Source organism: Natator depressus, chromosome 5 (assembly GCF_965152275.1).
Source record: "Natator depressus isolate rNatDep1 chromosome 5, rNatDep2.hap1, whole genome shotgun sequence".
Classification (NCBI taxonomy): domain Eukaryota; kingdom Metazoa; phylum Chordata; order Testudines; family Cheloniidae; genus Natator; species Natator depressus.
This window is the reverse complement of record NC_134238.1, coordinates 51,400,216-51,417,273: the sequence shown is the minus strand read 5'-3', so window position 1 is coordinate 51,417,273 and position 17,058 is coordinate 51,400,216. Positions and strand designations below refer to the sequence as shown.

Below are 17,058 nucleotides of genomic sequence, written 5' to 3'. Positions count from 1 at the left end.
GATCAATAACAGGATGACCCATTTATCTCTGTCAAATACATATAGCACTGAAGTATGAATAAAGGTATCACTGAACCTTCATGTATGCTGTGTTGTAGCCGCTCTCAAATGAACACAGAAAAATAACAGACGAAAAACACCATATCGCTCTCTATCTACCCTTCCAGTCCTTGTCCTCAAAGGAAACCTGCACAACACCTTCAAACAACGAGCCTGGGAGCTTAAATTTATACCATGGCTAGGCATTAAAAATCATGGACTGAAGACAGACCCTGACACTGAAGTTAGACACGGGCACTAACCGCCCCCCCTCTCAGCTACCTTTTTTTCTTCCTCCCTTCCTTTTCTCCCCCTATGACTGATGAGGTGTTAACAGGCAACTTCACCTTGAACGGCCCCATGAAATATGTGTTAACTATTTCTGCTAAACAATCTATTCCACGTTGTATTTAGCTATGACACTCTGGTTATGTCTACACTGCAGTTAGGCACCCACAGCTGGCCCATGCCAGCTCACTCAGACTCAGGGGCTCTTTAATTGTGGTGTAGATGTTTGAGCTCTGGCTGCAGCCAGAGCTCTGGGACCCTCCCACCTCACAGGATCCTAGCGCCTGGGCTCCAGCCTGAACCCAAACATCTGCACTGCAATTAAACAATCCCTCAGCATGAGCCTTTTAGCCCAAGTCAGCTGGCACAGGCCAGCTGTGGCTGTCTAATATCAGTGTAGACATACCCACTGACATTTTCCAGACCTGAAAACATGTTCTCTAAGCTTGAAAGCTCGTCTCTCTCACCAACAGAGGCTGGTCTATGCTGAGTTTGCCTAGAAAAAAATTCCCCCATCCTTTCATCATGTCTAGCACTATCTGACTGGCTATGTGCATTACAGAGCTGCATTCTCTTTCTCCTTCTAAAGCATCATGAATTGGCTACTACTGGAAATAGCACTTGCTGGACCAATGGTCTGAGGTGGTTTGGCAAATCTTATGTTCTCTATGTAGAGAAAGAGGACGTTGATATTACTCATGGTAGCTCTTTTTTTTGTTTTTGTTTGATAGAAGAAAATTAAGAGATGATGTTCTTTCTTTTATTAGAATCTCCGTCAAAGCTACCTCTTATAGTAAACTTTCCAAAATCAAGTAAAATAGGTGATGAAAAGTTCTAGAAAATTTCAGAGAACAATCCATCATCTGGATGGCTGTAGTCTGTCAACTGAAATCTTTTTCTGGAGAGGAGACATTTAGGAGAGAACAGTCCTTTGCAAATATTACAAAAACTGAATCTCTGTGGAAAGAGATCTACAGTGAGCACTGATACCTAAATGGCCAGTAATGAAAACACCATTGCCAGAATGAAAGTTAAGAGGGGACCTTTCATCAGCTGTGGCAGTGCGTCTCAACATTTTCAGCCTAGTGACCCCCTTATTTGAAGTAAAAAAACATTTTTTTTTGACCACCCCTTCCATTTACAACAAAAGTATCAGTGGTAACAATAAGTCTATGTATCTTGTGTGTGCTTTGAGAGGTTGACAGAGAATACTTGACCTTGAAAAGTAAGGGTGTGCAGGGAGTGGAGGAAAGAGATTTCCTTAGCATTAGATTGCAATACAACTTTCAACACCACAAAACCCCCTTCCTGATTGCTTTTTGTGCCCCTTCCATCTGGGGGATTGTGACCCGTTGCCTGTAGCTCAGCGTTTCTCAACCATTCTCACTTCCCTCGGATTGTGCTAGCAAGTTCTCTCAACTTTTTCATGGGAATACATACATGCTGTAAGTGAGGATGAATGGTCTCCATTCACTTCCTGGATTGCAGGTCCCCTGAGGGAACGGGCACAGCAATGCAAGCGATCTGCAACCTGTACAGTGCTGGAGAGATGACAGGAGGGTGGTGGAGCCACCCAGTTTTGCCCATAAAATGAGCAGGCCAAGACCGGGAAAGGGATGTGTTGATTTAGCATCAGAGGTGTCGTTCCTGTGGAGCCCTAACCAGTAGTTAGAATTGCCTTCCATAGGACAAACACCATCTCCAGTGCAGCTATATCCCCAGGGGTGAATAGATGGGACAAACACCCCAGGCATTGGCAGGTGGGAATGTGGCCCAAATATATATAGCTGGAAGGTGTCATCTGTAGATATGTTGTTTCCAGACAATACAGCTGTGACTTGAACCTCCATTCTGAAATTGAGCTATAGAAATCTGCAAGGAACCCTCCACCCCTTTCCTTATGTATAAAGCATTACTCAATCATGTATGTGTACATTGCATTTTGTAATATTTATGCAGTTTTCTGAAGAATGGGTACATGCTACCACTGATGTCAAAGGGACTTTTCCCATCAACTTCAATTTATCACAGAACAGTTTAGCTTGAAATAAATATTCAGCTAAACTGCCCTTTCTTAGGCTTTATTTTCTGTAACTACTTTCCAATCTCCGCTGGTAAGACTGATATCTCCCTTCTCTCAGGAAGTAGTAATTCAAATAATTTCCCAAAAATATTAGCAGGGGACCCATAGCAACTGTTGATATGACTCAAAACGATTTAAAAGGCAATCTTAGCAGCCTTCTGTTAAGATACATTGTATGAAGCCTCCCCCACTTAGCAGAATCCCACAATATGGCAAGAAAGATTTGTATGTCTAAAAATAGCTACCTACACACATTTTTCAAGATGCCTGAGCCATAATGTTTTAAATCTTCCCAACTACAGTTTCAGCTAGATGTGCTTCTATAACACTACGAGTGTTCTGTTAAAAAGAGTTTAGAATCTTTTTCCTTTTTTAAAAAAATCACACCATTAACATCCCTGACACTTTAGAAATAATGTTTATTGATTTTTGTGTTAACACTGCCATAAACTAAGTGATGTAATGGACAGAATTATTGTACTATAAAGAACCTGTCTTTCAGATTCTTAACTACATATTGAAAAAGTGCAGATTGTGGATTAATGTAAAAATAGGCAAGTTCTGTGCTGCTATTTTGGAGATGGGTGTGGATAGAGACCTTTATATATGACAGAATAAAGCATATAACTGGGTGGTTACCACAGCCACATGCTAGGTACCAAGTTACAACCCTTACATATCAGGACATCACAACCCTTCTAATATCAGTGCAAAGAAATACTACAAAACAAATTAAGTTCCCTAATTATTATTATTAATTATTCTTATTATTATTTGAATAACAGCAGCATCCAGGTGTCTCAAAGAAGATCGGGCCTCAATTGCATTTGATGCTGCAACAACACGAAGAAGAAGATAGTCCCTGCCCCAAAGAGCTTACAATCAAAATAAATGTAACTTTTGTCTTCCTTGTACTACCCCAACTGTGTAAAAGAAGTAAGCAGGGAAATGGTGATTCTGGGGAGGATTTTCTTAAACATTCAGCACTGGTCCAACTATGGTCCCACTGAAGTCAGTAGGAGTTGTCAGATTAACACTGAGCTCTTTGAAAATCCCACCTTCTATTTTTATCTCACATAGTTTAGACTTCTTTTCCCCTGATCTCACATGCATTTTTATATTATTATTTTGATTAATTAAAATCAAATACCAATAAGAAATCTCAATTTAAAATGCACAGTGAAGATATTTAGGGCCTGATACAAAGCCTACTGAAGTCAAAGGGAGACTCTCAAGTGGCTTCAGTGAGCTTTGGATCAAGCCTTTAGTCTTTACTCATATATTGGGTTTCCATTAGTTAAATTTATCCATTCAGAACTAGGGTTTCTGTTCAATGTGCTGTTATAAAATAGACCAGGACATATTAGGACATACTTTTTTACTACTAACAACTATTATTTCTTGGATTGTAAACTTTTCAGGCACAGTTCATCTTTTTGTTTGGTTTGTACAGTGCCAAGCACAATGGGGCTCTAATTAGTGACTGGGGCTCCAGGGTGCAATCATAATACAAATAATTTAATTTTGGTGCTGCCAGTTCTTTCAGATGAAAGTTCCACTTTCCTCCTACTGCACCAGAAATAAAAAGTTAAGCCAGTGAGGCACTTTCCCCAAAATAAGTAAAAAGTGGAACAAAATGGGCTAAATCTCGAGAGGTGTTGTCCACCTCTCCTATAGCCACAATGAGCTTCCATGATTAATGTGCAAGGGATGCCCTCAGCCTGGTGGACATGACTTGTTCCATGGACACAGGGTGCTTTCTCTTGAACTTTCAAATAAGATGAACAAGATCACAAGTTCTTAGTTCCATGTAAACAAAATTACAAGGCCCCTAGAGCTCCAATGGACTTTCTCAGAAGAGATTAGTAAAGAAAATCTATTGATTCAGATGAAAGGGAGAATACATTTTGGGGAAAACCAGGCATGGGAGAGATAATTAATTACTTGGGCATTATGGAAGCTTAAGATCTGTAACTTACAGGACAGGGCTGCTAATTCATCCACTTTTGTTGTAGAAGTGTTAATAATGAAATATGTGAAATCAATTAAATAAATGAAAGCAAGTTTATTGTTACGGAAGATACAGGGTAGAATTTTTTGAGAATTATATTAATATTTCAGATAAATTAATCACCATACCAACAGAGTATCTGAGACTGCCCTGATGAAGCATGAACTATGTGGAGGAGAAACAGCAGGGACACTATCAGTCCTAGTTCTATTAGCATTAGCATCTATACCTGGTACTTTTATTTTAAGGGTTATACAAGGTGGATCTTTAAATTAAAGTTCCAGCGTAGCAGAGGTCTTTTACTAGAACATCACATGGAGAACAATCATTTCCCATATTTAAAAATTTATTATAGTTTGAAAAATGGTGAACACACACTACAGGGGAAATACATTTTGAAGGAAAGTGTTTCTTCAGAGATCACTATTCATAAGCTAGACCACTGAGTTTATCTTTTCTGCATGGCTTTGAAAGAGGGGTCCAGGAAAAAGCAGCTTTGTGAGAGCGGCAGAATAAAGGGGGGAAAAATACAATTGTTGGACACATTTCAGTTTTAAGGATCTCAAAGTGTTTTAAAAACTTCTGGAAGGGAAACATTGATGGAAGAAGATCTAAACTCGGAGCAGAAGAGCCACCATGGAGTTACATGGTTTAGATTTGCTCTGTTTTGGTAAACTATTGTAATGACTGTGGACACCACAATGCCCTGAATGTCAGCATTGTGGTGACAGCAGCTGGTGCACCTAATTAGATTCTGGGATGCTAAGGAAAAGGCTGCAATCAGGGGAATTTGTCATATACCCACATGTTCTTTTGTTGCTTGTCCTGTTGGTGGGAAGGAGTGCCTAGCACAATGCTGTTTTAGTGTATTTTCTGATGGGGCATAGAGAGGGTAGGAGCAGAGGGGTCTGAACACCTTTATTAATCATAAAAAAAATCAATAAATTCCACAATCCCCCCCCACCTTCATATTCATGAGTCAGTTCTAAGATTTTTAGACAATTTCTGCAGGACCTTCAAATCATCAAGTGTTGTTCCAGTTTTATAGGGCAGTTTTTCAACTGTTGAGTCCCCTTTGACAACAAGGCAAATTGATTTCTATCCTTGGATGTTTGATTTTACATTCCATCATCACTAAACATTGATTAAGCCTTCATGCATAAACTTTCTTGTCCTTATGACTTTATGTTTTTCAAGGGAAGGTCAGGGTTTATTACAATGTCATACTCTTAAAACAAAAACCACTTGGTTACTGGTGACACATTTGCTACTGATTGCTATCAGCATGCTTCTTCATCAGAATTTGTTTCTTGTTTGTTTTAAAATGGGAATGAGGGGGGGATTTTAAACCAGACCACACGGCAAACAAAATCACCCATTTTGTCCCTTCAACAAAAAATATATTTCTAGAGTTCGGAAAATTTATTTCCAGTTTTAATGACTAAGCAATTTCTAAATATTTCTGTATCATCTGAATGGTAATACCTTGTGTGAGGTGTTAAAGAACTGCTTCTGCCAGAGCCCATGTGAGAGTTGGGGTGATCTCTGATAAGCTTATAGCAGGCATGTAGATTCTTTTATTGTTTTTATTATATCTTCTCTGTAATGCTTTTTACTTTAAAAATAAAGTTGGCTTGCAGAAAGAACGATGTGTGGTATCTATAACTGTGGGGATTCACACTGTTAAGTTTCTAAAGAAAAAGCAAGCCGGTGTACTTCAACAGCCTGTCTATACCAGAATAACACAGTAAAAACAGGGCATTTTGTGGCCTGGAAATACCTCAGTCAGAAAGAAATAAAACAAGAAAAGCAATGGCGTGGAAGCTTGAAAGCCTGCGAAATGGTGACCTTGCAGAATCACTGCAGAGAAATACAGGTGCAGTTGCCCTGAACCGTAACAGGTAATATGTAGTCAAATTTACAACCAGACACACAGACTTCAAACTAAAATGTGATTTGGTCCTCTCTACAGAATGAACAACAAGGAGTCCTTGTGGCACCTTAGAGACTAACAAATGTATTTGGGCATAACCTTTCGTGGACTAAAACCCAATTCATCAGATGCATGGAGTGAAAAATACAGTAAGCAGTATAAATATTACAGCACATGAAAAGATGGGAGTGGCCTTACCAAGGGGGGGGTCACTGCTAACGAGGCCAATTAATTAATTTGAGTGACCCCCCCAGTTGGTAAGGCAACTCCCATCTTTTCACGTGCTGTAATATTTATACTGCTTACTGTATTTTTCACTCCATGCATCTGATGAAGTGGGTTTTAGCCCACGAAAGGTTATGCCCAAATACATTTGTTAGTCTCTAAGGTGCCACAAGGACTCCTCATTGTTTTTTGCTGATACAGACTAACATGGCTACCACTCTGAACTTTCAGGTGACACTGTAAATAAGAACTGGGATTGTTTAGTCTGCAGAAGAGAAGAATGAGGGGGGATTTGATAGCTGCTTTCGACTACCTGAAGGGGGATGGATCTAGACTGTTCTCAGTGGTATCAGATGACAGAAAAAGGAGTAATGGTCTCAAGCTGCAGTGGAGGAGGTTTAGGTTGGATGTTAGGAAAAACTTTTTCACTAGGAGTGTAGTGAAGCACTGGAATGGGTTAACTAGGAAGGTGGTGGAATCTCCTTCCTTAGAAGTTTTCAAGGTCAGGCTTGACAAAGCCCTGGCTGGGATTATTTAGTTGGGGATTGGTCCTGCTTTGAGCAGGGGGTTGGACTAGATGACCTCCTGAGGTCCCTCCCAACCCTGAGACTCTATGATTCTATGAAGCGGGCAGCATTATTTCCCATACATGTAAACAAACTTGTTTGTCTTAGCGATTGGCTGAACAAGAAGTAGGACTGACTGGACTTGTAGTTTTATATTGTTTTATTTTTGAGTGCAGTTATGAAAAAAAATTCTACATTTGTAAGTTGCACTTTCACAATAAAGAGAGTGCACTGCAATACTTGTATGGGGTAATTGAATACTATTTCTTGTCTTTTTTTACAGTGCAAATATTTGTAATAAAAATAAAGTGAGCACTGTACATTTTGTATTGCGTGTTGTACTTGAAAACATCCACAAATATTTAAATACAAGGTATTCTAATTATTGTTTAACAGTGTGATTAAAACTGTGATTAATCACAATTATTTTTTTAATCTCATGATTAATTGGGATTAATTTTCTTAATTGTTTGACAGCCCTAGTCTCTGTGTATCTACACAAAACTGCACTGGCTTTTTTTATTGAATATCGCAATGTCAAATGGGTGTGTCTTTTCCAGCCATCTATCACCATTGTGGTCTTTTTTCTTTATCACTGTTTTTAAGCTTCTCCCTCCATTGAAAATGTTTTTCAGATTATTTTCCCCCGGTTGTATTAGCTTGCATTTTTTCAGGTTGAGTCTCATTTTGTTACCTTCTGCTAATATTTCTAATCTCTCCAGGACCCTTTGCATTATTTCTCTGTCCCTGCTATATTTACAACTCCTCCCAAGTTAGCATATCCATCAGTGTCACAGACATACTGTTTATTCTCTTCCACTTTATCAATAAAGATGTTAAGTAAGACTGATTTAGTATTAATCCCCATGGTACCTCTCAAACTGGGAATATAACTAACGGATTTAACCATTCATTTTAAACAACAATAATGCTAGAAAAAACAAAATGTAGGACAAAGGAACATTCCTCTGTGATGGAATGAAAATCTGCAGATTTGGGATTCCGAAGGATGACGCTGTAACATTGTCAAGAATGGTTACACATCAGAAAGCAGGTCTGGGATTCTGTTCTGGTTTAAACTCAGAAAGAGAATTCAGTTGAGATAGAGCTGAGGAAAGCTTTGTTTGCTTACAGCTCAAGATAAGTACAATGGAATTATGTTTGGAGACGCCGAGCTTCCAGGAAGGAATGGATTTCAAGAATCCACTAATTCTAATAAAGATGAGAAGGGACTATTTCCTGAAATATAAGAACTGGTGGGAAATACTGGTATAAGATACCCGTGAAAACACTCAACAAATTAACACTAAACTTTTTAGGACGTAATCATGTGATGTCTGCACCTCCATTACTGACTTTAACAGAGGCCAAAATTAGAGTTGGCAACAATTCTGAAAAAGCATCAGTAATCCATAAATACTACTTAATTTTCTTGTCATTGCCACATTAAGTCACTTCCAATTCACACAGATCTTACCAGGTGTGCTAAATTGATGTCATTATGAGCCATCAGGAAATACCCACAGAGACCTGTAGCAACATTTAGAAGTTTCGTTAAACAGCTGTGTGTTTGTATAATTGATTTGTATTATTTAAAACGGGAGCAGTTAAAGCAACTTATCGGGTGATGTAGAAAAGGGATGACTGAAAATTCCAGGGAGATTTAGTACGGAAGAAAGCCAATCACTGGAACTTCAGATGGCAGATTTAAAGATTATTACGAGAGGAAGTGCAATTAAATCATCACAGTTTATCAACTATCATTATAAACCACGATGCAACTTATCGAGCTAATTTATTTATGAATATGCAATAAAAAAACAGGCTAGTCAATACAAATATTTCAAGATAATTCCTCAGCAAGTGAACATGACTTCCCATAATGAATCTAAAGTAACTGAAATTAGTTTAAAGGTTACCTTAACCATATGCTCCAACATCCTAGTAATTACAGCTATACTCTTACAGGCCTGATTCATATCTCGGGTGCTGGTTTCAGATATATGCCTGCATTTAATCACACAGCTTGTAAATCACTGACATTGCATCACATATGTGCAAAGTATAGCAGCACGATTTTTAAGACTCCTAGAATACAAGCCCCAGTTTCTTAAAATGGAGCTGAATCCTAAATATGTAAAACAAATGAAGCTTGATATGACTTTCTACTACTAGTAGTATATCAACTACTGAATCCAAAATATCAAAATTAGCCCTAGTTTGAATTCAAATAGCATTGTGAACCAGCTGTGATTTGCTCAAATTTTGTTCATGTTGGAATGGTGAATGGTTCATAGAACTTTTTCTGATTTATCTGAGTACCATGAACTTTCTCTGATTGCTGTTCATGGCATATTGAGAGTTTTGAGTTTGATTTGGTGAGATAGCATATGACATCCACCAAGTGACCTGTGTCCCTAATTAGTTAAATCTATCTCATGTGACCAAGTGCGTCAGCCCAGATAAGCAGACAGGAGACAGAGAAGGGTACATGTCGGTTCAACTCTCAGATCCAGAAAAGACTTTCTTGTAGTCCTAGCTCTTGTTTTAGTGTTAAGACTAGCAGGCAATTGCTTAGTATGTTTATTACCTTCTGCAATTCCTTTGTGAATAGTCTTATTTGTATGGTAGTTTTTTATATTTGGTCTGGCATACCTATCTCCCAGTTTTACAAGGGGAAATGTTTGTTACAGCGGAGGTAGCTTGCACTAAAAAGATGTGATAGTGTTGGCAACACCACTAACTGCACTGGTTCCTTCCCTCCCACATGACTCCCATTGTTTTTCAATCAGACCAAAGGAGGTTGAATAATGTGTTAATGAGCCCTCAACACTCAGCTTCTCTCTGGATTAATCTAAAATTAACACCACCACACATAGAAATCTGCTCTTCCTGCAGGCTCTCACTCATAGCCATACACAGAAAGGAGGGACTCAGCAGGATCAGTACCCCATTTCACAACCAGGGTGCAGCTGGAGACTTTGAACCAAGTTCATTATTTCTGTGAAGTGGTGCAACCATGCTGAATTCAATGGAATTCCAGTCTTAAACCAGTGGCAAACTCAGCCTTAGGGAGAACATATTGCACAGAAAATTAATGGAAGTATAAAACTATTAAAATATATATCCAAAATAATTAATAGTCTTATTGGTGGGGCTTAGCCCCTAATTGCCAGCGATCCCGGTATCACACTGATGTCTGAATTCCCTTGAGCCATCACCTTGAGGCCCATAGTCTGTATTATTCCTGAAAAGAGAGTTAAACTCATTCTGCAATTTCCCCATTTCATAGGAAATCACCTTAGTATTATATTCAATTAATATCTTGCTGCTATAACTGTCTCTGTTTTGCAAAATGGTTTCCCCTGATATTTAAGTTGGCTCTTGACATTGGACTAAGATGTAGTGTATTATTCCTGGAAAGATGCCACAAAGACATTAGCTTCAATGCATAGCATATTTTACCAGCCAAAAAGCCTGTTACCACAAGCCTGTGTGTATGTGCATGTTTCATGTACAACATTTGGTGTTCTATATCTCCAGGCAGTTTTATTTCATTGCTCCTTTACAGGTAAAAATCATCTTTGCTTTTGGCTTCTGTCACGGAGTGTCGGGGAATCAGGGCCCTGCACCTCCCACTTCCTGCAATTCACCCTGACTCTCAGCCAGCCAGTAAAACAGAAAGTTTATTAGACAGGAACACAGTCCAAAACAGAACTTGCAGATATAGAAAATGGGACCCCTCAGTCAGATCCATCTCGTGGGGTAGGGAGCCCAGACCCCGGTGCTGGGCCTCCCTCCGTTTCCCCAGCCAGCTCCAAACTGCAACCCCCTCCAGCAGTCTCACCCAGCCACACACCCCGGTTCCTCCTCCAGCCTTTGTCCAGTTTCCCGGGCAGAAGGTGTCACCTGGCCCCGGCCCCGACCTGGGCTCAGATTACATGCTCACATATCATCCCTCAGGTGAAGTCACAACCAGATATCCCACCACCATCCAGCACCAATGCAGACAGTACCAGTAAAACTCCCACGCAACATTCCCAGGTCAATACTCCCCACTCCCTACTCCGTCACGGCTTCCATTATTCTAATTTTACACAGTACACACATATTCTGTCACTGAAACTTCCTTTATTCTCAGAAACATTTCTATTACAATTTACTCCTCCTATATAGCCGTAGGTGTAGCATACACTGTTCTTTTCACAAAAGAGTTTGATTGTGGCTTTAAGCAACAGCCCACGGGTAGGGGAAGTGTAGAGGTGCAGCACCAAGGAAGGCACATTGCTTATAGAGTGCACACAGCAGAGGCTTCTGCTACACATTTATACAGGTTATAGCATGCACTTGTTCTACATGCCAGGACAGGCTCTGTTGGAAAGTACAGAGGATGTAGGGCCTGTTCCACGCCTAGCCCTAAGGGGTTCCTAGCACTGTTGCTGGCATTAGAGTCTCAGGTCCTTGTGCACTGGGAATGCAAGGACTGAGGGTGATCCTAGCTCTGTCAAATAAGCGTAAGGAAAGGCAAATTGCACTGTTCTCACCCAATGCAGAACTAGTCACTATCCAGCTTTAAATGAGGAGAATTTACAGCTTGAACTGTGATATCCACAGGAGGAGACCAGTTTATCTGCTACCAGATTTTATTAAATTCTGATTTGCTCATCCTTAGTCTGCAGTGGACAGGTCCCACTAAGTAATGCATTGACTACAGGTACTTATTAACAGCTGTATTTTGCAAACTCACAGGCAATACCTAGAAGTGCACAACAAACAGCATACATACAATCTCAGTTGGGGTCTCCCAAGCACTGCTGTGATACAAAGAATGAGAATAGTTTGGGACTGTGCAAACATGAACATAGTTCAAATTCCCATGCCTGTGCATCATTTATGAATGTGATTCATTATTGTTTGTTACTTGTATTATGATAGCATCTAGAGGCCCCAGCTGAGATCAGGGCTTCACTGAGCTAGGCACTGTACAAACACAGAGTAAGAGAGAGTCCTTGCCCTCAAGAGTTTATACTTTAAATAGACAAGACAGACAAAAGGCTGGGGTGGAGGTGGGGATGAGGTAGCAAGTAGTATTCTCCTAATTCTACAGTGGCGAACTGAGACATGGAGATTCTACAATAATACAGACACTAAATAACATGTTGAAGGTTATATAGGAGGCCTGTGGCAAAGCCAGAAACTGAACCCAGATCTCCTGAGTCCTGCTTAGAGCCTTACCACAAGGCCCATCCTTGTCATGCACAATCTAGACCATTTTCTAGAGGGCAATTATTGGATTCTTGAGAAAAGACCATAACTGTATTGGAACAATACTAATTCTAGTGACTTTTAATGCCATTTAAAATATAGGTGGTTTGATGACCTTTAACAGAGGATAGTAAAACAAGTAACACATATAGTATTGAGCTACTTTTTCTTTTAAAACACTGACTTCAATTAAGTACTGACTTTTAAACACATTAGTCAGCAATAACAGATTATTTGACTAACAAACTAACTTTGTCCTTCAATTTTACAAATTATTAGTTTATTTTGAATAGAAAGTTACACTTCAGTCTTCTTGATAACGTAATTAGTAGCCAACCTGTGAATCACTGCACAATACACACAAAGCCTCTTCTATTTTAATCGGTGAATCTAATGCTATCTAGTCTCTTGGTAAATGAATTCCATACTTTAAAAGAACAGTAGCATCTAACCTGTTGTGTAATGGTGTCCCATGGCCCCTCCAGTAGACGAGCCCGGTAGCATTCATGAACGCCTTCCCAAATTTCATCCAGAGTTAAAGGTCTTCCATCTGTAAAAAGACACACAATACTCTCACAGTGATCTTGTATTAAATATATAGAATGCTTCATATAAACCTGAAAAATACTGATTATCTGAAGATCAAAACAGACATAACAACAGCAAAAACAACTGGTCAAATTCTGTGCCAGTAATTCCCAAGTAGCACAGCTCAAATCCTGATCTGTATGTGCACTTAAAATTATGCCTTAAACTATCTGCTGCTCAGTTTCCCTACATGTAAAATGGAGAGAATAATTTAGCTAACGCACTATAAGATAGCTGTGAGGCTAAATTATGTTTTGTAAAGCTGAGCTCCTTGGACCAATGATATATAAGAGCAAAATATTTTTATTATCAAATATTTCACAAATACAAATAAATCATGAATGAGAAACAAAATTACATAAACAAAAGGTTAATACTTTTTAGTGTTCTGCAGACTTTTTTCCCTACTGTATTCATACAGTATTTACTGTTATGTCCTGTATGTTACTTGTGGAGTTAAAATAGAATTATGATATAAGATTAGTGTCAACCACTTGGAAAATAAGCATGTCAATTTTATCTCAATATTTGTTTTTGACAAATAGCAATAGAATATTTTGATCTATTTCCAATAAGTAGCTTCATCTTGGCATTTATCAGGTGTCAGAAGACCATTATCCTGTGATAAATAGTGCTAATCCACTGACATTTTCGTGTCTGTAAAATGAACAAGATTTATTCATCCAATTAACATTTGAATGCCATGTTTAGATACAAGTAAAAAACCAGCTACCTACAGCCTCTCTTTTATCTTATTTTCTGCACACATTTAGAAAACAGTACTAAATTCTACTCTGACATACGCACCATACACCAGTAGCATCAAAACATGTGGCAAATTAATCATTTGAGGAGCTAACCATATCCAGTAAGTATACTTTGCCATCCTCAAGAACATGTAACTTGTCAGACCAACATACCCTCTGTGTTGTGATGACAGATCATTAGACTACAGTGAGGTTGGTCAACAGTTGACATTAAAGAGAAGTTTGTTAATATATGCTTCTTAAATTTGTTCTAACTTTGGAAGGATTAATGTATGCTCTTAAATCGCATCCTCTATGCAGCTATTACAAGGCTCCATGGCAACTTATTTTCCACATCTTTCAGCCAAATTGAAGGTACAAATGCAAAATCTAGGATATCCTAGATTTGTGACACACTAGTGTAGGACTTTAATGCACATCTAGGTTTCTATATTATACTCCCACCCTGGTATCTGTGAATCTTCAATGTGATACTTGAGCACCTTGAGATCCCCAAATCACTGAATAGATTACTCTGATTCTAAATGGATTTACTCTGCTTTAGTATTATGGAAACACTAGTCGAATATCCATAGTTAAGAATTAGCTGAATTTTGCACTTAAAGCAAGATGCCAAACACTTTATGTATAAAAAAAATGCAGCATATCCTCCCCAAAATTACAGCACTTAATCTTTGAGTTACAGAATACATTTTTTGACAAATTACAAATCCATTAATTAAATTGAATTAAAATTAATTTTAAAATGTGTCCTTTTAAAAATTTAGCAGCTGATGTCAGTCATGGTTTAGCCTGAAAGAACTCAGTAATGAAAAAACAGACTCTTCAAGCTTCCCATATAAATAACTTACTGAAGTCTTGTGTATAGACCACATTTGAAAAATATTTTTTAGGATTAATGGTCATACTTTGCCATTATTCTACATAACTGAAAGTTTTTCCTTCAGCAGAGACTAAAGAATAACATTCTACTTCAGGTTTCAGAGTAGCAGCTGTGTTAGTCTGTATCCACAAAAAGAAAAGGAGTACTTGTGGCACCTTAGAGACTAATACATTTATCTGAGCTTAAGCTTTCGTGAGCTACAGCTCACTTCATTGGATGCACGCAGTGGAAAATACAGTAGGGGGATTTTATATACACACAGAACATGAAACAATGGGTGTTACCATATACACTGTAATGAGAGTGATCAGGTAAGGTAAGCTTTACCAGCAGGAGAGAAAAAAAACCTTTTGTAGTGATAATCAAGGTGGGCCATTTCCAGCAGTTGACAAGAATGTGTGAGGAACAGTAGGGGGAAAAATAAACCTGGCGAAATAGTTTTACTTTGTGTAATGACACATCCACTCCCAGTCTTTATTCAAGCCTAATTCAATGGTGTCCAGTTTGCAAATTAATTCCAATTCAGCAGTCTCTCACTGGAGTCTGTTTTTGAAGTTTTTTTGTTGTAATATTGCGACTTTTAGGTCTGTAATTAAGTGACCAGAGAGATTGAAGTGTACTCGGACTGGTTTTTGAATATTATAGTTCTTGACGTCTGATTTGTGTCCATTTATTCTTTTACGTAGAGACTGTCCAGTTTGGCCAATGTACATGGCAGAGGGGCATGTCTCTAAGATGCCACAAGTACTCCTTTTCATTCTACTTCAGATAATTCCGCCAAGAATTGTTCTCTTTCAAACAGCTGCCATCTCCTATTGCTGGGACTGAAGCCAGAGGCTGTCCTTGGGCACAGATGGCCACTTCCTCCATTTTCCTCCACTTACCATATTCCTCTCTGCCTGCTGACAGTGCAGGGGGCCATTGTCTTCCCCACTTTGTCTGAATTACCACTGGGAACAATCGGAGGCAGTAGCTATTTTGAAAGAGGGCATCTTAACTGAGGGAAGCCTGTGGCCTCAGTCCCACTGATAATAAGAGAGACGGTGGACATGTGAAAGGAGAAACTTTCAGTAATGAAGACTAATGGTAAAAATTACCATTAATTCTAAATATTTGTTTTCAAAAACTACCCATAGCACCAAGTTTATTCTGGGACAACAAACACTAAAATACTTTAATCATAAACATATATAGTTGTTTCATGGTATCACTACCGGGCAGAGTGAAGGCTATTTGAATGCCCAAACTGTGCATTGCTGTACCATAACATATTTTGATTTACATTTAACCTTGTCTGAATTTCCTGCATTGTTTTGTAACAATTACACCATCCCCGTAACGTATTTTACCCTAAATTACTCTTAACGTTAACTCCATTTTAATATAGTTCGTCTGGGAATTGATAAAGATGGCATAGCTGCAGCTAGCCATTGTTTTCCCCATAAGCTCCTACCTTAATTTACCAGTCTAGATCTGCTGAATGATAGGGCATCTTCTCAATGGTGCCCTAAATCAGCCAGGTGATTCCCCTTGTTTGATCTGGCAGCCAGAAGGAACAGGTTATCAAGCATTTAATGGATATGAGGACCAGCTGTGTCAGTGGGAAGAATTAGTGCCTGGAAGTCTGGCAATCTTCTCTCATAAATATCTAAACTATGGGAGGATGCAGCATGACTGACCGGAGAATTGTTCTGGTAGCAAGTAATCTGGGACAGAGGAAGGTGTTTGTAGTATCAGGGTATATCTACACTACGAAATTAGGTCGAATTTATAGAAGTCAGTTTTGTAGAAAGCGTTTTTATACAGTTGATTGTGTGTGTCCCCACACAAATGCTCTAAGTGCATGTAGTCGGGGGAGTGTGTCCACAGTACCGAGGCAACCATCGACTTCCAGAGCATTGCACTGTGGGTAGCTATCCCACAGTTCCCGCAGTCTCCGCCGCCCATTTGAATTCTGGGTAGAAATCCCAGTGCCTGATGGGGCTAAAACATTGTCGCGGGTGGTTCTGGGTACATATCGTTAGGCCCCCCTTCCCTCCCTCCCTCCGTGAAAGCAAGGGCAGACAATCGTTTTGCGCCTTTTTTCTTGAGTTACCTGTGCAGACGCCACACCACGGCAAGCATGGAGCCTGCTCAGCTAACCGTCACCGTATGTCTCCTGGGTGCTGGCAGACGCGGTACTGCATTGCTACACAGCAACAGTTTATTGCCTTTTGGCAGCAGACACTGCAATATGACTAGTAGCCATCGTCGACGTAGTCCAGGGTGCTCTTTTAAACGACCTCGATGAGGTTGGGGCGCTGGGGCAAACATGGGAGTGATTCAGCCAAGTCATTTCCCTTTTAAGTTTTGTTTCATGGCGATTCAGTCTTTTAATCTGCAGCCAGCAGAAGACGATGGCCAGCAGTCA

The 17,058-nt window shown here is 39.3% G+C and overlaps 1 protein-coding gene across 4 annotated transcripts in view; it reads right to left on the bottom strand.

The window, feature by feature from the left end:
* ATG10 (autophagy related 10) overlaps nucleotides 1-17,058 on the bottom strand; it is a 145,756-nt gene that overhangs the window by 20,907 nt on the left and 107,791 nt on the right. For all 4 annotated transcript variants that reach the window (XM_074952806.1, XM_074952807.1, XM_074952805.1 and 1 more), the window contains one exon: nucleotides 12,863-12,960. In XM_074952806.1, the coding sequence (XP_074808907.1) occupies nucleotides 12,863-12,960 (98 nt within the window). The remainder of the gene's footprint in view (nucleotides 1-12,862; nucleotides 12,961-17,058) is intronic.